This window comes from Puma concolor, chromosome B1, assembly GCF_028749965.1.
Source record: "Puma concolor isolate L17-30 chromosome B1, mPumCon1.1.hap2, whole genome shotgun sequence".
NCBI classification, from domain to species: Eukaryota; Metazoa; Chordata; class Mammalia; order Carnivora; family Felidae; genus Puma; species Puma concolor.
Genome location: NC_141670.1, coordinates 151,146,739 through 151,170,749, shown reverse-complemented (window position 1 = coordinate 151,170,749; position 24,011 = coordinate 151,146,739). Strand labels below are relative to the sequence as shown.

Genomic DNA, 24,011 nt, shown 5'->3' with positions numbered 1-24,011 from the left:
TTTATTGTGACGACTGTAAGAAACATCTGTGGGGTAGAGGATATTTTATTATAGCCATCTTTGGTATCCATGTTATGAACAATATTTCTTGTATGTCTTATTTAAGTCAAACAAAGGTGACTTATTTAAATTGGGTAGGACTTGAAACAATCTGCAGTTTTAATAAGCTCTTAGATGCTGCTGATACTGTATCAAGGTGCTTAATAATACTTCATATTTTTGTGGATAAGACATTTCAAATTCAGTGGTAACCAATAGTTTCATGAACCTTGATATCAAAACTATTTATAGAAGAGATTTATTATTATAAAAGAGATACCTGGAATTCTTACTTTCCTTATTAAAGGGAACTATTGTCTTTGGAAGATCCCTTATGTGGGACATGTTTCAGAGACTGTATTGTGGGCAGGAAGTTATTCTTTATCATGGAGTAGTTTCTCATCATAATGTGTGAAAGAAAAATGGGGGTGGATTTGGAACTCCCTAGTTAGGAGATGTCTATTTTTAAACATGGGGGATCACAGTTTAGTTTCTGTGTCATGAATTTTCTAGATTCTAGTTTATTTTACCTTATTTTTTTCTCAGAATCTTTGGTAACTTCTTTATAAAAGTGACATTTGGTGGTCATTAAAGGTTTATTTGTTAGATGACTTTCATTGTTCTTTTGATCTGAAAATAGTAGTTGGAAGAGGCGATCATAAACTCTTAAGATCAGTGGGAGTTATTTCTAATGGTATTTATTTTAAAAGTTTAGAAGCTTTCTCTTAACAATTTTTTTTTCAACTTTTTTTTAATTTATTTTTGGGACAGAGAGAGACAGAGCATGAACGGGGGAGGGGCAGAGAGAGAGGGAGACACAGAATCGGAAACAGGCTCCAGGCTCTGAGCCATCAGCCCAGAGCCTGACGCGGGGCTCGAACTCCCGGACCGCGAGATCGTGACCTGGCTGAAGTCGGACGCTTAACCGACTGCGCCACCCAGGCGCCCCAGAAGCTTTCTCTTAAAAAAAAATAACAGTTGGGCAGGGTCTTAACTCTGCTTCTCTTTTTTCTTTTTTCCTGTATCATGTTAGTGAGATTGAACCATAAAGTATTGTTTTTAAGCAGCAGCAAGAGGTGTATTATCATTAGTGATCAGTTCATAATGCTTATTAGACTCCTACATATTCAAAGAGAAAAAAATGATAAAACATGCTAGACTTTTTAAATAAAAATTTAACAAGGTTTTACTTTTAATCTCTGTGAATTTCCTATTCATTGAGTCACCGAATTGGGTTTCTCCTGAGTGCCAGGCACTATGTAGGAATGTGTAGTCAGTGAACAAAACAGACATGTATGAGAGAGATTTAGGATTTGAACCTCCTGACTCTCATCTATTTGGGTGAGATTTTCAGCCATTTTATACTAAAAAGCTTCAGTCTGTTCAGTTGAAGTCTTCTAGTTTGCCCTGAGGGAAAGGATTCTTAAAACTTGTGAAAGTTGGGTATCATTTAAAGCAGGCAAGCCTGGAAACAAATGCTTTTATCTATAGCTGGTTATTTGAGATACGATTATGCCCCCGAGGGATGCTAGCTTTAAATGGGCTTGGCTTTGTAATTGTGCTTATATGTGCTGCTTTGCTCTTCTCTTTCAGCCCTCCAGTAGGAAAACCAGCCTCACTTACAAGCTTATTGTTATGTCTATTTGGAGAGGCCTCAGAACATAAAAAAAGGGAAAGATGCTTAAACTAAAAGAAAAGGAATTTAGAATGTCTTTGGGATTTTCCATCTCCAGACTAGTTAGATCTGGAAGCCCCATTCAGTAGTAAAATACTTTTTCTGTTTGCTCCTAAGAAGAGAGCTCAGGGCTTAAAGAGGACTTGCATTTGAACTAGGTTCTGCACCCAGAAACTGGGACCCTGGCCATGTTGCTTAACCACTCCTCTTTTCTGTTTCCTTTTCAATAAATGCAAATAATGGCTTTAAGTGTTGCATGAGTTTGTTATGAGGATTAAGGAGATAATTTAGCTAAATCTTTTTAAGTAGGTAACTCTTTATAGTCATTCTATAATATAAAATTTTATGCGGGATCATTGATCATTTTTCTGCTGTTTTTATACAAATAAATTCGTGCATTTTCTCTCCATATTTATTCCTTCTTATTTCCTAGCTGAAAAGTAAAAGAGCTTATAATGGTATAATTAAAATACCAATAAACAGAGACAGGAGAGCCTAATCCATTTTAGGTCTTTGTTTTTAAGCTTAATGAAGTTCCAAATTAAAATGGTTCTTAACTGACCGGTAATGTAAACTTTTTGGATCCACTGAAGATTCCTAGCTTTTTAGTAGAAATACATAGGCTATCAGTAAGATTTTAGGAATAAACTTTAAATTGAATTTGAAGAAAAGACCAGTAATCCAAGAAGGAAGTGGACAAGAAGAATGAACTCGAAGACACATGAGCAAGCAGTGGCAACCAGAAAAGCAATCACCAACTTACTCTAGTGTATTATTATTAATTTTTTTTTTACATTGAAAACCTTTGGGTTCTAGGGCTCATCAGACACCTAAGAATCAGAGTTGGAATTGTAATGAAGAATGATAGTATACTTTTTAGAGAGAGACTTGGAACAGTGGTACCTGATATGTAGAAAGAAACAGTATATTTTACTGAAACAAAAGTTGTATTTGCAGATTTCCCCCCCCTCTTGGAAAACTTTATTCAAAGGACTACCTTTATATATAGGATAAGTCATTCTCAGTTATGGCCATGTGTTTTTTAATTTAAGTTCGTGGGAGAAACATGTTTCTGTGTTTGAACAATACCTTTGAAATGGAACACTTTCTGAGGAAATTGAGGGATCAGGGGAGAGATTAGCAATGACTATTAGAGATTGTGCAGAAACCAGGCACGTGATACGTTCTTGTTTGAGTACCTGTCTTGTAATGTTTTTAAAAATCTCATTTGAATTCTTTTTAGATGAGAAAAAGAAGGAAAGGAAGAGAGCTAGAGGCATCTCTCCAATTGTTTTTGATAGAAGTGGAAGCTCTGCATCAGAGTCCTATGCAGGTATCCTCATTTTACTTTCATTTGTGGTCATATCTGACTGATTCTGATGTAATTTGCTGTAGAAAGTGTGGAGGCTGTAGTTTAGTGTGAACTTGTTGATGTTCATTAGTATTGATTTTTGGCATGTTCAGTGTAATAATTCTAGAGAAAACTAAGCTTTTTCTTATTATTTTAATCCTGTTCTGTTACTGCTTAAGTGGAATTTCACTTTTTTTTTTTCTTGGAAGATGATGATTCAGTGACTAGTTTTCTGAGTGGGAAACTGTTCAAATATACATTATTTTTAAAAAATCCAAACAACCCAAAAAACAAAACACTCGTACACATTGAGAAGTATTTTTTTGTGTGTGTGGGTGCGCCAGGAAGAATAATTTGTCTTGAATGAGAACTTTATGTGACAAGACTGTAGAAATTTTGTCTTATCTCTATTAAAGCTCAATCTGAACAAATGTACTTTGGCTAAATACAGGTTCAGAAAAGAAGCATGAGAAATTATCATCTTCCGTTCGTGCTGTCCGAAAAGGTATCATTTAAATTTGAAATTGTTTTCATTGCATGCTGCATAAAGTCATTATTTTGCCTTATTAGTTCTCCATTAATAGTTGGTTTTAATGTAGTAATGTTCTGATATATTGCATTAAAGAAAAAATTAATGATGTAGTTTTACATAGAGACAGCTCCACATTTACTTCTTACTGCATACCTTTTAGAACAGTAACAAAAATCTCAGGATATTTTATGGTTTTGGACACCGTGGATAGTATATATGTTTTTAATAGCATAATCGTCTATTTAAATGAATGATTTTGGAAAAGAAATCTATAAAATTTGTAGCCATTTTCATACTTAAATATGAATCTGATATATCGGAACATCACTAGATTAGGTTTAACTTCTTGCAGAATGCTGGTGTCTTTTCTTAGCTTTGCTCTATTATGTGTTGTGGCTTAGCTTTCCAGGTTGAATGGGTGATTATGAATTTTAAAAGTTTAGCTGGGTTGTAGAGGGCTAATTTCAGTTAGTACAGCTTACACGTCTGTGATAATGGCTTCTGGTTAATCAGTTTGGGTTTCTTTTTTTCAGATCAAACCAGTAAACTCAAATATGTCCTACAGGATGCAAGATTTTTTCTCATAAAGAGTAACAACCATGAGAATGTCTCTCTTGCCAAAGCTAAGGTATTAGCATCAGTTCTGTTGAAACTATCCCAGTCTTGAAAATTTTAAGTGTGAAGGTAGACTTGAGTATCTTGAGTGGTATACTGTGATTTTCATTAGAGCTTTAAAGATCCACAGCCCACTTGCCACTTAAGGTCTGCTTTGTGGCCATGTAAGCGACCTAATAGTAATTTGAGTTTTCTTTTCAGTCTTGAAGGTGATTTTAGAAGTCAGAATATTTGATATTGAAGAATTTGTATGTTTTATACTTCGTACTGTAAAAGAGTATTTTTTTGGATTTTTGTGTTTCTGTTTTCAAATGCTAACTTACTGAAGTAACGTTTTAAAAGTTTCTACAACCATTTTTTGTTTTATATTGATGCTGGTTTTACACCTTGATGTCGTTGAAAAGAAATCATTCTTTTATGGGGAGTTTCTTTTATTTTTAGAAGTGACATCACTTGGACTTATTTTATTTATTTATTTTATATCACTTGGATTTAGAAGAAAAGAGAAAGAGTTAGCTAAAAGGCCCACCCAAGCAAGGCTTTATAAAAAGGATATGTCCAGTTGCTGTTAGGATGTTGTAAGATATGAATTTTCTTTTAAAATACCTATATTTGTTACACTGTTACAAAATTTTCCTTTTCTTGATTTAAAATGAATCATTATAGCCTCTACTGATTTTTAGAAAATTAATAATTTTTCAAACCATATTTTGTCAGTATTACTGTCTTATATTTGTCATTATTCATCAAACTAGATGGAATAATATACCAAATAGCTATCCCGTGGAAGTTTATTCTGTTTCTCTGCTAGAGTGAATTTAGGCAGAAGTAATTAAGCACTTAGTGTGAATGAGATCTAGTTTGTAAGACTAGACTGACTGAATTAGAGCTTCTGCCTTACCTTACCATGCTATTTCTTTTGATCTTTTCACGAACAAGTAATAGATTACAATGCTTTAGAAATTAGTAGCTTTGTTCTTGCTCTGTGTACAACGGAGGCTTTTTTTAGTCAAACTATTAATGTCTAAAAATTTGAACTTAAATAGGAAAAATGAGAAATGCTAGAAACCAGACAGAAATTTTCCACTTATAATTTACCAATATAGTATTTTTAATTATTTTGATTAAGCAGTTTAAGGAGAAAAATGTACATGCTGTGATTCACCTTCAAACATGTTTTTACCCACAGTAAATCATTGTGATAATTAAAATAATTCTAGGTGATTGTTTCTATTTTGTAGAATTCTATCTCATAAGATTTGACATCCTTCCCCCAAAATCTTTAATGATTTTGTTAAGGTTGGGAATTTTCTCCATATTTTTCTTGAGTTTTTAATAAATTAGCACATTATTTTGACAGCTGATAAGTAAGACCTTTCTTAATTATAGCTTACTTAAATTTAAAATACAGCAGTATCAGTAGCCTTGGTCTTTTGCAGATACAATTGCAGTGGTGAAAGATTTGCATTAATTTCAGTCTGTGATCTTTATGTTATTTGTGTAGGGTGTTTGGTCCACGCTGCCAGTAAATGAGAAGAAATTAAATGCTGCATTCAGATCTGCAAGGAGTGTTATCTTAATATTTTCTGTCAGAGAGAGTGGAAAATTTCAAGGTAAGGATAAAAATAATTTGGATATATAAAAACATCATTTATATTAGGCACCTATTTATTGTGATTTGATCCCCTTAGGATTTGCAAGACTTTCTTCAGAGTCACATCATGGAGGATCTCCTATACATTGGGTGCTTCCAGCAGGAATGAACGCTAAAATGTTGGGAGGAGTTTTTAAAATTGACTGGATTTGCAGGTAAATTATACATTCTAGTGTAGATAATTAAATCTGCACTAAATGGCTGCCAATTGGGACTAATGTTAAAACTCCACAGTTTTTTAGCTTTAATTTATTTTCTCTGATGATTACACTCTTTTCGGACTCATTCCTAGGCTGATTTGGATCCAAAAAAATTAACAGTGTTAAAGTTAAACATCAATACGTTTTGCTTATCTTGTTCACTGTCTTTATATCTCCTATAGGATGTAAAGGCAAAGGTTTATGTAGTCAGGAGTTTTATGTAGTTTATTTGTACTCTGTATTAGTAATATAGCAGTAAGTTTGTCATGAATTAGACAATTGCTTGGAATGTTACCTGGATAGATCTATGTGATTTTAGTGATTTAACGTGTTATTTAGTAACTGGTATAGGAAAATAGCCACTGTTTAACTTGGCTCATATTTTGGAGGTAACTAATTTAGTTGTGAACAAGTACTTTTTCTTAAGGAAATAGCAAAACATGTTTAGTTGGTATTATATTTTGAAAATGGTAATTAAGATTTAAATAGGTTTATTAGAAATAACTGAGTTATTACAACTATTGTTATGTTCTTACTGAATATGCATTGTTAGAAAGTGATAAAAGAAGTAAATTTAGGTGATGCAAACTTTAACACTTCATGAAATGGACACTTTCCTGTGGAGAGCTGCAAAATGGGGCAGAAGGCAGAAAGCTTTTAATTTTTTTTAATGTTTATTTTTGAGAGGGAGGCAGAGTGCAAGCAGAGGAGGGGCAGAGAGAGGGAGAAATATAGAATCTGAAGCAGGCTCCAGGCTCTGAGCTGTCAGCAGAGAGCCCCATGCAGAGCTCAAACTGAAGAATCTTGAGATCATGCATGACTTGAGCCAAAGTGGGACACTTAACTGAGCCACCCAGGCATCCCAGAAAGCTTTTATAGGATAAAGAACAAGAGAGAGACAAATAGAAAATGTCTTACTAGCTAGGGCTACGTTGTCAACCTCATTTGGGGTGAGAAAGCCCAGACTCAAGGTGGCTTGGTGTTTGGGGATTGGCTGATTGGATATACTGCATTTCTGGTCAAGCTGAGCACCTACAGGGACACAAAAGTTAGACCTAAGCTTCTGTTTGCTGACATGACACATCCAGCAGGAGTGGCTACATCTTGGGCCTAGAAAGTTATTTTAACATAAAAAACTAAGTATTTGAGTGAACTTTATATGGTATGTACACATCTATTGCCTATAAAATTAATTTCAGTAAAAAAATATTACTTGAAACAGACCATATGTATTTTTTATAAGTTGAAATTAGCGTAGGTGTCAGATTTTGATGAGGATGGAAGAATTGGATAAGAATGAAAAATGCTATTCATACCGGTCTGGAAGGCAGACTAGGAAGAGCATGGAAACACAAGCAGAAGCCATGGGGCTTAGGAGATGGTAAAGCGGTGGGGGTGGGGAGGGGAAGGTATGTGAGTGGGGTAGGGAGTCCTTTTTTTTTTTTTTTTTTTTAATGAAACAGATGATAAAAGCTAGAGATGAACAGTAATGTGGGCCAGCCAAAGGAGTTAAACTTTTATGTATGGGAAAGTGAAGAACTGTGAACATACATAAGCAATAATACAGTGAAAATAGTATATTAGGTTGATTGTTGATAGAGTAGCAAAACTGCATAAAAATATATCATCATTACTTCTCATCCCATCATTACTTTCTATAGGGAAAAATTGGAAGCAATCTAAATTCTTCCATATAGGAAACTGGTTAAGTGAATTATGGTTTGTCGCTTAAATGTAATACACAGAAGTAATTATCCATGTGACAACATGGAAAAAACAAATGAAAAATTGCATAATTATAATGTTGGAATGCAGTGTTAGGTTGGTGAGGGTGTCGGTGATAATTCCCCTACTCCATTATACCCAGGATTTTTAAATAAAAATTTATGGCTCTTTAGAAATTAAGGTTATAATTAAGTTATACTTCTATTATAATCAAATTAAGATTATAAAATTTAAAGATCTGGTGGCAGTTTTTTGGGAAAACAAGGTGCTTGCTATTTCTTAGCAGAGATAGACTTATTTATTTGGATGTCTATAACTGTATAAAAACCAAAGAAGTTTGTTAGTCTGTGGTTTTATGACTAGAAACATTATTGGTGTTACTGGAAAGTATTTGGAGATAATGTTGTCTTAGGATTAGTAGACAAAATAATTACCCATTTTAAATTGGTTGCAGCTAATTTTGTTTTGAATGTTACTTGTTCTATTAACCTTCATTTCCCAATTCTTGATAAGGAAATTTGTTTTTTAATTTCAGAAGGTGAGCTTAATTTATTCACGTATTGCCTTCCTCACTGACTTATTGGCTATTTTACCAACTTGTTTGATATGTGTTCACTAACAAGAGGTACAAACCCAAAATACTAACGTTTTGTACAGAATTTTGGGTAGTAAAGTTTCTTTATTGTACTTAAGTTTATGTTGACCTGGAAAGAATTTTCTTTTTCTTTTTTCTTTTTCCTTTTCTTTTCTCTTTTCTCTTTTTCTTTTTCTATTTCTCTTTTTCTTTTTGAGAGCATGTGTGCAGGAGGGGCAGAGGGAGAGTGAGAGAGAGAATCTTAAGCAGACACCATGCCCAGCACAGAGCCCCATGTGGGGCTTGATCTCATGACAGTGAGATTATGACCTGAGCCAAAATCAAGAGTTGCATACTTAACTGCCTGAGCCACCCAGGTGCCCCAAGAATATTCTTTTCTTTTTTTTTTTTCATGTTTATTTATTGAGAGAGAGGGAGAAAGCGAGCGAGTGTGCACCAGTGGGAGAGGGGCAAAGGGAAAGGGAGAGAGAGACTCTTAAGCAGGCTCCATGCCAACGCAGATGCTGATGCAGGGCTCATTCCCACAAACCATGAGATCATGCATGACCTGAGCTGGATTCAAGAGTCAGACACTTAACTGACTAAACCACCCACGTACCTCAAGAATGTACCTCAAGAATATTCTTTTTTTTTCTCTTTATTGAGGATTTATTTATTTACTTATTTATTTATTTAAATATATGAAATTTATCCTCAAATTGGTTTCCATACAACACCCAGTGCTCATCCCAAAAGATGCCCTCTTCAATACCCATCATCCACCCCCCATCAGCCCTCAGTTTGTTCTCATTTTTTAAGAGTCTCTTATGCTTTGGCTCTCTCCCACTCTAACCTCTCTCTTTTTTTTTTTTTTCCCTTCCCCTCCCCCATGGGTTCTTGTTAAGTTTCTCAGGATCCACATAAAAGTGAAAACATATGGTATCTGTCTTTCTCTATATGATTTATTTCACTTAGCATAACCCTCTCCAGTTCCAACCACATTGCTACAAAAGGCCATATTTCATTCTTTCTCATTGTCACGTAGTACTCCATTGTGTATATAAACCACAATTTCTTTATCCATTCATCAGTTGATGGACATTTAGGCTCTTTCCATAATTTGGCTATTGTTGAGAGTGCTGCTATAAACATTGGGGTATAAGTGCCCCTATGCATCAGTACTCCTGTATCCTCAAGAATATTCTTAAAGAAAAACTACAACTTTAATTTTTAAAATACTCATCACTTAGTTCAAGAGTAGTTTTATAATGAAGAATTCTGAGGGGCATGTAATATTATGTTGGTATTTCCTTGGGTAAGTCTATTGTATTCTTAAGTTTTGTGTATAAAATGAGAATTACATTTGGTTCAGTTAAGAGGATCAAACTTTAAATATAAATGCTGAAGGCTTTCTATCAGTAATAGTAATTGTTATCAATATTTTTTCTTTTCAGATATGATAGTTTTGATAGACTTATTTAAGCACCCTTTGGATTTAATAATAACTAGACTTAAGTTTATTTAGGTGTGGTCTCTCGACCACTTGTGTCAGTAGTATCTGATCGTTAAAATGCAGAATCTTTTTTTTTTTTTTTAAATTTTTTTTTTCTTTTTTTTTTTTCAACTTTTTTTTTTTTATTTATTTTTGGGACAGAGAGAGACAGAGCATGAACGGGCGAGGGGCAGAGAGAGAGGGAAACACAGAATCGGAAACAGGCTCCAGGCTCCGAGCCATCAGCCCAGAGCCTGATGCGGGGCTCGAACTCACGGACCGCGAGATCGTGACCTGGCTGAAGTCGGACGCTTAACCGACTGCGCCACCCAGGCGCCCCAAAATGCAGAATCTTAAGACACACCTCGAACCTCTTGAATTTCTGATGGCTCATGTATTTTGTAGGCACACTGAAGTTTAAGATCACATGGTGCGTGTTAGCAGATAGGAGAGGAGCCATAAAAAGTGACTTAAGTTATCACTGGGAATTACCTCTAAATAAGGCTATACTCTATAAAATGTCATTTGTCCAGAATTAAATTAGCATCTACTGATGCTATTTTATACTCACCCCTTCCATGTTCATTCCAATTAGCCCATTTTCTCTTTTCTTTTAGAATTTCTCCATTATTTCTTTTAACTTTAGTAGCCAAACCTCTATATAGTACATAAGAGCCTTTGTACAGTTGTATGTTCTTTTGTTAAATTTGTCCCACTTAACCAAACCCCTTAAATCAGCGAGTTACTTCCATGTTCTTTGGATTACTCACAATAAGCTGGTCATCTGTAGTTGTCTTCATTACACGTCAGTTTAAAAGGTAACTTTTAGGATGTTTATTCTATAACTACGATGACTGTGGTCCTGTAGTTTCTCTAAATACATTCTGAGTCCTGTTTTGCTTAGGGCCTCATAGTTCTTGGTGATACTCTGGTAGGTATGTATTTGTCAACACACACAAAAAAATATCTGTAGAATCTAGTTAGAACCAATGTCATCGAGAAGCTTAATCCCAAGTGACTCAACCCAACTCAGTGTGTGGTTTTATGTTGGTCCTTCAGTATTTCATTGCTAATATTTAAATAACAGTGGTAACTTTCTGCAGGAACAATTTGTAACTTCCTATATTTTGGTGGCTTATAGGTTATTTATTCCTCTCCTGTAACTGTTTTTTAACTGGCAATTTAGAGGGAAAATCTAAGAAAGTATTAAAGTACAAAGAATTGTTACTAGAGATTTCCTCCTGGATACCCTAGGCTTTGGTATAGACTTGTTTCTTTTAACTTCTGAGAGCTGAAAAGTTAAAAAAAAAAAAAAAAGTGTGTATATATATTTTGTATACATATAGGTATACATTCTTGAGCCACTTTTGGTGTGTGAAGTAAGATGTATATTATTACACTAAGAATTCAAGCTTTTTGGTAATACCTAGTGGGTATTCCCATCATTCATAGCCCACTTCCCCCATATATTCACATGATCACCACCACAGAGCATGCCACTGTGTTAACTTTAGATACACTTTACTCTTCCCCAAAGTTTAAAGAAGTTATAAAATTTCAGCATCCTATATTCATCTTTAAGAAAATTGGTGTAAGAGTAGAACAAATGCCTATATAGCTTATCCACTAGACCAGGTTGTTTGTGTTTTTTCTTCTCCATTATACCTTTGCTCAAGCTCTCTCATTGCTTCAAACGTAACCCTTCCTTAGCTCTTTACATTTGGCTTTTCCTGGGTCACTTTTCTTTCAGGCATATTCCATATGCTACTTCTTCCAGGAAGCATTTTTTGATTATTTTCTTTCTCTCCAAAATAGATGTGACCAGCAAAACTTTCATGTGCTCGTTTATTCTTCTTTGATAGCTGTGGAAGAAATTTACGAATGCAAGCAGCTCTTTATCTTACTCATCTTTGTATGTCTTTGGGCTGAGCAGTTTCATGTGTATTGTAGATACAATAAATAATTAACGCATTTATTTAATTTGGCATTACTTTGCACACACATAGATAAAGCCTTGTTAAGTGCTGTTAACTTGATTATTCCTTGACAGTTAATAGGAATGAATTGCATTTAGCATTATGCTAGGTTGATAAAGAATATAAAAATACAGGCTGTCTCTTTTAAGTTGGTGAGACCATTTTGCCCTGTGGCTCAGAGTTTAGAGCCTGAGTTTCTTTAAGTTATATAAGTACTCACCTAAGTGGAGGGCATAATTCATATGTGCAGACATACGAATTTGTACATATAAACATTTGTATTGTCAAGAGCCATTCCATGGGTGATAGGGAACTATTGTCTTCCTGAAAAGGAGAGGACATTGGAATCTAGGAGAGCAGTTCTGAACGAAGGATAGGGGACACTTACTTTCATTTGGTATTAACTATCTGATGAAGGTTCAGCTCTTTGTTGATTAGTTAATAAAAAATGCGGTTTGTTTACACAGAAACGAGCTAACTAAACATGTTATATGTCGTTCCATTTGCACACTATTAAAAACAGGTATGAAGTGTAGGTGGTGATACTGTTGTTTATAAGCTGAAGAATTCAGCTCAGGCTCAGAGGAGGGAGAGAGCGAGCGCGTGAGAACGAGCGAGCACGCGCTGGGGTTTAAACCCAAACTGTCTTGGTTTCCAAGCTCATGTTCTTACACACTGTATTATTTAGCTTATTTTTGAGAACACTGGAGAATGTGGAAAGAACCCTTCTCTTAAAGGTGCTCCCTCTCTGGGAAATGAATGCTTCTAGCCTAAGTAATTCTTTAAATTTTAGTCACGTTTAACTCAGGATTAACTGCTGAAGTAATATAAGGTCCCTAAAGGATTCTGCAAAAGAATATAATTGGTATTACTTTGTATTTAGGCGTGAATTACCCTTCACTAAGTCAGCTCATCTCACCAATCCTTGGAATGAACATAAGCCAGTAAAGATTGGACGTGATGGACAGGTTTGTTGTCTTACTTCATTATTTAAAACACATACATTTAATCATTCCTTCTAGAGAATTTTATTGAAGGACATTTTTAAGCCATTTTTGAAAGAATTCGTGTGAAAGATTAAGGGAAAATATTCTTATTTGGAATTCACAATCACTGTGGTTTTGACCAATTAGTAAGACCTCCATAAATGTTGAAAGATAGGTAGCTTTATATGGTACTTAGTACAATTGAAAGAAAAGTTTTTGATGAGAAATTCTGGTCCTGATTTTAAATTGTTTTTCATTATGTTATTTACTGCACTTTGTATAATTTTAGAAATGCCATTTAACATCTTTGCTGAAGTTTTCTAATCAGAAGGAAGCTATATGAAAAGTATATGTACCCAGGTTTTCAAGTCTGCAAATGAAATTATAAGTGTAGTGATTTAAACCCGAATCTTCTACATGTAACTTTGAACCAGAAGCGGTGTGCTTTCATTACTCATAAATGAAATTGCTGGTGGTTGAAAATAAATCTTCATTTTAAAAAGCCATACATTAGTCTCCCTTTGTAGTTTTTGTAATGTAGTTTTTGTAATGTAGTTTTGTAATGTATTTTGGCACACTAACATGTTTTTCCTCCGCTGAGTTAAGGTAGATAACCTTGTTCTGATATTTTTGTATTTTGCACAAAGAAACATTCCTTTGTTTGCAGAGGATGATTGTCATAGAGTTTTAAGCAACTGCATTTGTGTATTTAACTTTGCAGATTATATACTTTTAGTTTTTACCTGTATATAAAAAACACTTTTGAAAGGTTTTTTAAAACCTTTCAAGGAAGTTTATTGGAATCCTGTATGATCATCAGCTTTGAGAAGGAAGTCTTCAAGTCGGTTTTTGTTCTTGTACTTCAGGAAAATACAAGAAGTCTATTGAAAATTTCTCCTGTTTTCGTCTTGTAAATTACTACTTTCCTGTTCTAGGAAATTGAACTTGAATGTGGAACCCAGCTTTGTCTTCTATTTCCCCCCGATGAAAGTATTGACTTGTATCAGGTCATTCATAAAATGCGTCACAAGAGAAGAATGCATTCTCAGCCCCGATCAAGAGGACGTCCATCCCGTCGAGAACCAGTCCGGGATGTGGGAAGGTTAGAAACGTTCTTTGGACTGATAATAGGCACATGTATCAGAATAACATGATGGAGGAATGTGATTCGTCAAAAGTTTGTCCTGCGGTAAAGAAGAAAGAGAAAATCCTCAAATCAAGCTGCATGGACTAGTTTGTGGCTTCATTGAGGATTTCACATGGTCACCTTGGTCTCAGTCATTTTTCAAGAGGAAAATGGGGATCTTTCCTTATGCAGAAAAAAATTATTTGCTAAAGAGTGATTACCAGTTTAAATTAGATAGTTTTCTGATAATACAATGTATACAATTGCAATGAGGTAGGCCTTTGTTGCTCAGAACAGGCTAGAAAGGAGGAAGAGAGAAGGAAGTCTTTATTTGCAAAAATTGTTAATATTTTGTAAAAAGCCTTTTCTTTCAGGTGTGTCTCTGGATAAGCCTTATCAGATATGGGACTTTTATAAAGGATCACTAATGTTTTTTCAGAAGATGACGCCTCATTTAGAGGATAAAATATTTTAAGTTATTTTGATATTCAAGAGGAGCATTATTGGGACTGTTTCAAATTTTATCACCGTGATGTGTTAACCCCATTGCCAAATATTCTCTAACATGTACCCAGTGAATTCACACATCTTGCTGAGCTTCTGAAAACAATAGGTTCTTTCCAAAGGGGATCAAGTGGCCCTGGGAGACCCGGCAACAAACCGAAAAGAAGGGCTGTTGCTGTGTCTGTTTACAACTTTTCCAGATGCTGGCAGTACCTGTGGACTTAAAATGTTTTTTAGAGGATCGTCATGGTTATTGATCACTACTTTATGAACTAAGCAGCATTTTCCAGGAAAAGGGGGTTTAACTTGTTACAGAATTGGAGAAGTCTTTGCAAAGGACTGATTTAAGCCCTTCTACCCAACACCTTCCCCTGTGTAGATTTGCATACAGCTAAATCTAAAATATTCTGCTAAAGACTGTTGGATGTATGGTTGATGGGATGAAACCTTTGGTTAAGTTTCCTTTTGGTGGAAACATCCTGTGGTAGGTACAGATAATCCAACAAGAGTCCCCATTTCTTTGAGCTTAAAAAGGACACTGTCAAGTAGGTAGGAGGACACCTGGCAGAGCCCCCTTACTTTTGGCCTTAAAGGACTGAACACCAAGATGTCTTTTGAAGTTTAAGCTAAGAGGTTTCCAGTGCAATACAATATATACAAGTGAAGTTTTTACCTCAGTTTTGCAATGGACTGCAAACTATACTTATTACACCACTACACCTTCTCTCAAGCCTGCCAGGGCCTCCATATATGTATGGCTTACAGCTTAAAGTCAGTAGTTGGACTACTATATGAACTGTTTCTATCATGTTTTATACCGGTCGTAAATGCACTCCCCAAACTACAAGAAAGCGGTATGTTTATTTTTTAAACCAGCTTTTAATTTTCTTAGTCTTATTTATTGTAGATGCAACTGTTTTTATTTTGTTGGGGAGGGCGGGGGCTTGGGGTAATTGCACTTTGCAGTTTGAGTGAACTTGTCTTGGAAAAGTTAATGAAAGCAGTTGATAACTCAAAGAAACAGCTGGAAAACTAGTGATGCCAGGTTATTATATAGACTTTTTATTTGACAGTAAGGGTAAAAAGATACATTTATTGCCAAAAAAACTTGGAATTCTTGTTTTTATTTTGTGTAGCTCTTTATTAAATGCTAAATAAAGTGAAGTGTACTTAATGATGTATTACATTAGCCATTGAGATTTATGGGAGACCATAAAGAGCAGCCCTCTGCAGACAGTAAAATTTCACTTTCTAAAGAATATATACTTTGAACTCGTTTTATGAACTCTGTTAAATTGCTCCATTACTTTCCAGTTTTATTTTAAGGCATTGTCTCTGGAAAAAATTCCCTTAGTTTTTAAATGTTATTAACTATAGAAATTAGTTTTTCCAAGTATTAAGATTATCAAAACTTTCCTGTAAAGTCACTTGGAATAAGTATCAAATTTTCTGTATGATCATGTGAAAAGCATAATTTTGTGCAAAGCAAAAGAAGCAAGAAATAATTAATTCTGTGTAGACGTCTTCTAAGATGGTATTAATAAGTTTGAATATATAGATTTTAGAGTTACCTATTGTGTAATGGTGATAGTTTTTTTTTTTCTTTGTTTTTTCACGTGAATGGAGACTTTATTTGGGAAAGTGTTAAATTGGATGTTTACGTTAGTTTGAGAGCAGCTCATTTACTTTTGTTTAGAATACTAAAATGTGATTTACATATTTTGAGCAGACCGCTCTTTCCAAGTTTTTCATAATAGCATGAGATTATAGAGCATATCTACTTCCAGCAATACATTCAAGGATTGATTTATATAGTAATTAGAGGAATTAAAATTTAGAAATTTTAAGATTTGCTCACCAGAAATTAGGATGTTATTTTAAAGGAAATAATGGGCTATTCTTTGTACTTATTTCTGTCAGAAACTCTTGCATTGCTGTTTGTTCTCCCAGCAGTTTTTGGTTTAATTTCTAATGTGTCTAATTTGTGTAGGCGTCGACCAGAAGATTATGATATTCATAACAGCAGAAAGAAACCAAGGATTGACTATGCCCCTGAGTTTCACCAGAGACCAGGTTAATATTTTATAATCCTGCAGATATTTGACTTAAAATTATGAAACAACAACAAAAACAACAACAACGACACAAAAACATTTATTGTAATCCTGTAGTTCTAAAAGTGAGAAAACCTTAGGACATGACTGCTTAAATCATAGGAAATTATCAATAGTTGTCACTTAAATTCTACTTCGTGAAGGTTATCTATTTTAGTGTGACTCATCATCTGTTAATTACCTGATGTTGCTAATTTACAATTATTTCACAAATGGAAACTGCACATGTGTTTTAAGATTAAAGATGATTAGGGAAAGCAGCCATCTTACACTTTATTATGTTTTTCATTTTCTATAATACTTAGTATTTCATGTGGTATATAGCTTTATTTGGAAACTGAAGTTATGCTATGTTTTTTTTAAATAAAAATCTTTCACATGTTTTTAGAGAGGAATGAGAAATATTTGGTTTATAATCTAGAAGGCAGCTTTCAGCTAGTCTTATCAGAATTTAAAAAGGCAGAGTTTAAGAGATGGTACTTATAATACACTTACAAAAATTAGGCAATTTGGAAGTTGGTATTAGTGAACATTACAGCATTTTTTGGCTTGATAAACCTCATTCTTCTCCAAAATGGATGTTCCTGAGAGTGAAATTAGTTTTTCCTCAGAAACATGAGCACTCAAATGTTTTTACATTTTAATTTGCTGAGTCCTTCCATCTTTTAAGATGGGGAGAAAGAATATTTCTTTTTTTGTCATGGTTCTTTCACTTAAAATGTATACATCTTCATTTTTGGGACTTGTTTTTCTCCCCCTTAAGTTTGCATTTTTAAAAACTGTCTGTGGTTGACTTAGCAGAGCTTGTGAATACCTAAGGTGGAAAGTAAACGTTTGTTTTTAAGGAAGTCCTATTACAGTGTCCTCAAGATAATTCCTCTGCCCTTACTTTTCTTATGGAGCAGAATGAAGAAATTTTCTATCTAGCGAGAATTGGGGTGTGGATTTAGAAGATTCATATGAAAACCTCTCTAGCAGTTTATAATTCTGTGGTATCAGTAAGTTATTAGTTACTTTCTAGATTATCTTGTAATCTAAGAAGAAAATCTGAAAATGGAATAATACAATAATAGCATCACTTAATAGCATCACTATATTTCATGGAAAGAATTGAAATGAGTGGTAAGGAAGGTTTAATTATAATGCCGTAATAAAAAATATAAATTTGATTTACTAAAATGCTTGATGTTTGAACAGGGTATTTAAAGGATCCACGATACCAGGAAGTAGACAGGTAAGTTGGGTTCACTCTTGCTTAGTTTCAAATTACATTCTTAGAACTAGTTTATGAATTACCTGAATTTAGTTTCACAAATCTTATTCCCAACAGACGATTTTCAGGAGTTCGCCGAGATGTGTTTTTAAATGGGGTAAGCATTTCATTTTATACATTTAATGTTCATAAAACCAGGATCTGATTTATTTTATAGTTCTGGGTTTGATTTTTATTATTATTGACATTGTTATTTTTCATTTTAGTCCTACAATGATTATGTGAGGGAATTTCATAACATGGGACCACCACCACCTTGGCAAGGAATGGTTTGTATTTTTTTTTTTTTTTTTTTGCAAATTATTTCACTTCATTTGCAGTTTCATATATTTTGAATGCTTATTTGGAAGATGACTGTTACAGTTACCCATTAAATAAATTGTTGGAATCTATTTTTACAACTAAAAACTAGTGAGTAATTTGATTTGTGTTAGTAGTACAAGTTTAATTAGTAAGTGTTATAGTTTATTTTTGTAGTAGCTAGTACTGCAAACTGCCTGGGTTCAGATACCTTCCCTTCTTAACTCTGTGATCTTGGGCAAGTTTCATAATAGGTTTCTTTGTTAGTTTTCTTTATCGGTAAAACTCAGAGGGTATTTGTCCATTCTTTGGCTCATCAAATTAATGTACTCATTCTGTGCAAGGCACTCTGCGTTAGGCTTGGTTGGTGAATGAAATCGACATTGTGCCTGTCCTTTTGTGGCTTGAAATTTAATGAATATCAGTGTTTACTCTATGGGATTGTCAAATAATTTATAAAATACATGTGAAGTTTAGTAAAGTGCTTGATCCCAACACTCATTAATTTTTTTTCTGTAAAATAAGGTTAATTAAATGCTGTTCATAACTGTTAAATTCTTTTTCCTGTAAGAAAGCTGAATATTCTTCTTAAGAGTATCTTTTAAGGTATTGAGGATAGCTGAAGAATTAATTCCCAAGAAATAAAAAACTTAGAAGTTTAAATAGTTCTTATCTTTTTTTTTTTTTTTTTTTTAATGCTGCCTGTAATGTGGCTTCTTCATCTGACTTGTTGCACTTAAGGTACTGTGTACAAGATAGATGGATTAATAAGATTGCTTTTCTTAGATTCTGTGAAAATTTTTAAATGTCAAAATAGTCTCTTGGCACTAACTAGGAAAGTAACCTTTGATTTGCTCTTACACATTTTATAATGGCATTTAAAAGTTCCTTAGGTTCTGGAGATTTTGTTTTTGTTTTTGTTTTTTTTTTTTTTTAAGGGTAGATGTTAAGATTAAGATGATTGATTCTAGATCCAGGATGCCTGATTATGGTGTCCAGCTCCACCTTTTTACTAGCAGTGTGATCTTAAGTTACTTAACCAGTTGTTGGTGCCTCCCTCAGTGCTTAGGACAGTGCCTGGCTCATTGTAAGCACTGATTAAGGGTTTACTGTGTTCTATTAGTATTTAAATGACACGACATGAAAGTGTAAACATATTAAATCTTCTTTTTTTAAGTTGGTGTATTTATTTTGAGAGAGAGGGAGAGAAGAGTGCACGGTGGGTGCATGGTGCGTGCACCAGCAGGGGAGGGGGAGAGAGAATCACAAGCAGGCACCACACTGTGAGCATGGAACCCTGAGGCAGGGCTTGCACTGACAGACCGGGAGATCATGACCTGAGTGGAAATGAAGAGTCAGACGATTAACCGACTGAGCCATCCAGGAGCCCCAAACATGTTAAATCTTCAAGGATGTGTAATTAGTTTGTTATGCACATATTTCCAACAAGCACAACAAGAGGGTATTCTGACAAACCCTAATTCTGTGGAAGTAAATGGGTAGTACAGATTATTAAATTATTTGTTTGGATAGTGGAATTCTAAAAATGGTTTATTTACACGGATATTTGGTAGATGCTTATGGAAGTGGTTTCTTTTCTTAGGCTCCTTATCCTGGAATGGAACAACCTCCACACCATCCTTACTATCAGCACCATGCTCCACCTCCTCAAGCTCATCCCCCTTACTCAGGACATCACCCAGTACCACATGAAGCAAGATACAGAGATAAACGAGTAGTAAGTGCACGAGAAGGCAAAAGTGTGAAGGAACTACCTTCAATTCTGTAGATAATTTAAATGTGGGGATATTCTTACTCCATACTGTTTTGGAGTAATTCACAACTTGTTTTTATTAAGAATGGCTAATTCCTTTGGATTATTTAAATAGACATATTTCTTTCACTGATCAAACAAACTGCTCAAGTGGAGGCAACTTCTACATATAACTCTTAGGTAATAGTGTCCTAGGGATATGGTGAATTAGATTTTCTTTCTGTACTGGGGTCTTCAGTTATAAATAATTGTGTAATTTTTATTGTAAATAGGTATTTTTAAGCTTTCTGTATATTCTGACTCAATTTTCATAGATCGGATGGTATGTATTAAGTTAGTTAACCGATCGTCTCTGGTCTTATTTAGTTGTTTCTCTGATAAATTTTGTCAATTCACCTCTTCTGTCTGACTCTTAAGAGAATGCTAACAAATAACCAACAGATGTTAAGAAAGGCAGATGGATAATTTTCCTTTAGTAATTACTGGTTCTAATAATTTGATATGGTTGATATGAAAAGCATTTTTTGATCTCTTCAAAACAGTGAATGAAAGACAGTTCTAGTTTGAGATTTATGGGATTTTTTTTCCATTATACTAGTTGGGTTGAGTTTGTTTATTAAATGGTTGATATTCCTTTTTTTTTTTTTTTCTTCCTTTCCCTAATAATACTTTCATTTTTTAAACTGAAATTGTCTCCTGGCACTTGTTAGCATAATTCCTTTGTATATAAGTTTGGTAGTCTTACGTAGTTAGGTTGTTAAAGTAAGATGTACAGTTTGGACACCTTCTTCAACCCTCTGTCATCCCCCCCCCCCCCCCCCAACCAATTTGAGGTGATGAGTCTTTTGGCTGAGCCAAATAAACATTATCTTCCCACTTAGATGAAGAGCATGCATATTTGAGAGGGCCAGTCAGAGCAGTAGTGGCCTAGCCTGTTTTTGAGATAACTTTTTGTCTGTTATTTATTTTCTTATTCTCATAAAGACAGTAACTTTTCAAAATCAAATCCTATTAGGATCTTTAATATTCAGTGAAACAATCTGAGAATCCTAACTGACTAATAGATGTTAGTAGTTTTTTTTTTCAGTAATACAGGAAGAAATATATGGCTTATGTATGATGAAAACTTAGTTGGCTAGATGGTTTGTGGTACTTTTTATAAATGATTACATAATTTTCAAAATAGGAGTTCTTTCTAAGATTCTTTTACGAAAAGGTATTATTGTCCTTTTAAGTTTTATGCATCTGTTTGTAATTTTTTGGTTAGTGTATATATTTTATGCTAGTATAATATTCATGTATTCAAGGTATGTGAGGGTGGAATTGTGTTTTTGAACACAATAATCTGAATATTTAAGCTGACTTTTGGAAAAAGACCAAGTTCAGTAAGTAAAGGTGAGTTGAGAACTAAGAGTAGAAAGCTAGAGCAGGGATTAAGCTTAGAAGTAGTCACAATGACACCTTGCGCCTCACTTAGACAGTTGCTCATCTTACCCTCTCTTGTTCTCCCCAGCCTTTCATGTATATTTAGATCTATGTGGAGTACACCTCACAATCTTACTAAAGTACATACTTTCTTAAAATTCTAATTTTTTTAAATAAAAATTTTTTTGTATTTTTTGAGAGAGAGCTGGCCGGAGAGGGGCAGAGGACTCCATACCCAGCATGGAGCCCGATGTGGCGCTCGATCCCACAACAGTGAGATCATGACCTGAGCTGAAATCAGGAGTCGGATGCTTAACCAACTGAGCCACCCAGATGTCCCTCTTCTCTTAAAAGTCTATCAAATTTCGAAACTTGCTTGTCATTAACAATGGTTTAGTTTGAAAGAAAATCTGGAATGTAACAACTCCTAGTTTTACCATAAGAGGGCAGACTTGGTTCAGGTTGTAGAGTCAAAGGAGGAAAAAAAGTAGGGTTCACCTGTTGGAGAAAAACATGGATGATATTTAGCATAGTTGGCATCAGGCTTGCATCCATGATAGTTGATCGTCATCACTAGGTGATTATTTTGGCTTAAATCTTAGTAAAAAGAATTGGCTAGAAAAGTCATTAGAGTTGTATAAGAAACTTCCTGAAGTGAGTTGTTGCAACAAGGTTTGAATAATCACTGTTGTGGGTGACTAGTTAGGTGTCACAATCTTTTTCTAAGCAGTGTCAAAATTACATTCTGTGAATTAATGCATTAGTACATTTCTGTAAATTGTTTCTCCATACTATACAGTAATTACAGTATGGGGACTCATAAGTTCCGTTTGATTTTTGACATACCTAATCCATTTCTTATTTTCTAGCATGATTATGACATGAGAGTGGATGATTTCCTTCGTCGCACACAAGCTGTTGTCAGTGGTCGGAGAAGTAGACCCCGTGAAAGAGATCGGGAGCGGGAGCGAGACCGCCCTAGAGATAACAGAAGAGACAGAGAACGAGATAGAGGACGTGATAGAGAGAGAGAAAGAGAGCGATTGTGTGACCGGGACAGAGACCGAGGGGAGAGAGGTCGATATAGAAGATAATGCGCTTTTGGAAGCACTGATTGTTTAAAGATAAAGAAAATCTTGTATTTTTTTTTTTTTGTGTGTGTTTACAAGTAGTAAATTTATTTTCAGCGGTCTACTTAAAGTTCATTGTGTAGAAGGGTTTATTATATCCCTTTTTGTTCCAAGCATGCAGTATAATACGAACTGGAAAAACTCAAATCCTCCAAAAATGCACAGTTGACAATTTGAGTTGACACTTTTATTAAAGGAGCAGAATGGAACAGTCCAAGAATGTAGATATTGATTCATTCTCCATAAATGTTCATCTACTTATAGTGTGTTCATCCTAGAGTTATTTTTTGTTTGTTTTCTTTTGGATCTTGATTGATGACTGCCATGATATTTTGCTTTGATGTGTTTCTAAATGTAGTTGCACACGGTTCAGTAAAAATAATGCTGCTATCAAGTATGCAAATATTGAAGTATGATGGTTTGACAGTATGGCAGTGTTGTAGCAGCCTCTTTGTTTCTCCCTTTCCCTCTTTTTTTAATCTTAAAAAGTCACTTTTTATTTTTCTTCGGTCTTCAATGATGAGAGCAATATTAAGAAGACATTGCTATCTAATTTTTAATCTTTTTAAATAAAAAAATTCCTATGTTCAGTAGCATGGTTGATGCTATCGTTAGCCTTCCCCTCCAACTGTATACATTGGCTTGGAATGTTCACAACTTATGTGTGTGGCAGCGGAAGATATTCCATATTCTACATTGCTACTGTTTTGTATAAAATAAATTGGTAAAGATTGACACTTACCTGTTGTACTTCATTTTTGTCTGGATGCCAGTTTGTGTTCTTAAGAATTACTGGACATAAAATGATGCTTTATGTTTGGGTACTATAAGAACCCTGATTGCCACCCTCCCATTTTTTGCATATTTTAGCAGAAATGATTGATCTGGGCCAATTAATTTTAAAAGCCTACTTCTGTTTCTAATATAAGAACTGATGGTGTGTGATTGAGTTAGTATTTGATTAAGTATTTATTCATCTGATAACATTTTTGGATCTAGTCTGGTCGTAGGATTGTTATTTCAGGTTTTTCTGTTTTCATCTTTGATGAATAAATTATTTTACAGATGTTTTTCTGTTTTACTTTTAAAATACACTTTTGTAATTCAACCTCTTACAGTTACATACTTTAAATTAACCATCAATCCTTCCTAGTGGTAACAAGCTATATAAAACAGAGGGCCACACAAAACAGTGTATAAAAGCCTTTTTTGTATTTCAGCTTCTTGAGTTATACTTGAAATTTTGATTTTTATTAAGTTGAACTTTTTAGGCATTGGGATATTTAAATATTTGGCCACTTTTTTTTCTTTTTTTACATAGTGTTGCATTTACTGTTGCACTGTGTACCAAATCATGATCACAGTTTTACAGAAACTTAATCTGTATTGGTCTAAAAAGGGGAATGCAGGAATTTCACTCTTGAAAGATGTTTAAAGCTACCAGGATACTGCTTTTATGTTCACTGTATTATGTTCTCCCTGGGATTTGGAATGTTTTTTCCATGCATTCATAATTAGTAGTTTTATTTACCTGTTTCAGAAATAA

General features: G+C 34.4%; 1 protein-coding gene across 7 annotated transcripts in view; it reads left to right on the top strand.

Annotated features, from left to right (window-relative positions):
• The window catches only part of YTHDC1 (YTH N6-methyladenosine RNA binding protein C1), a 35,970-nt gene extending 12,764 nt beyond the window's left edge, over positions 1–23,206 (top strand). For 3 of the 7 annotated variants that reach the window (XM_086704906.1, XM_086704909.1, XM_025921303.2), the window contains 13 exons: positions 2,958–3,047; positions 3,517–3,570; positions 4,131–4,225; positions 5,717–5,825; positions 5,904–6,021; positions 12,717–12,801; positions 13,755–13,921; positions 16,440–16,522; positions 17,761–17,797; positions 17,870–17,933; positions 18,043–18,105; positions 19,740–19,874; positions 22,205–23,206. In XM_086704906.1, coding sequence (XP_086561032.1) covers positions 2,958–3,047; positions 3,517–3,570; positions 4,131–4,225; positions 5,717–5,825; positions 5,904–6,021; positions 12,717–12,801; positions 13,755–13,921; positions 16,440–16,522; positions 17,761–17,797; positions 17,870–17,933; positions 18,043–18,105; positions 19,740–19,874; positions 22,205–22,429 — 1,325 coding nt within the window. In that variant the 3' untranslated portion in view covers positions 22,430–23,206. The remainder of the gene's footprint in view (positions 1–2,957; positions 3,048–3,516; positions 3,571–4,130; positions 4,226–5,716; positions 5,826–5,903; positions 6,022–12,716; positions 12,802–13,754; positions 13,922–16,439; positions 16,523–17,760; positions 17,798–17,869; positions 17,934–18,042; positions 18,106–19,739; positions 19,875–22,204) is intronic. The other 4 variants (XM_025921304.2, XM_086704907.1, XM_086704908.1 and 1 more) reach the window with 3 other exon arrangements.
• The last annotated feature ends 805 nt before the right edge of the window (positions 23,207–24,011 follow it).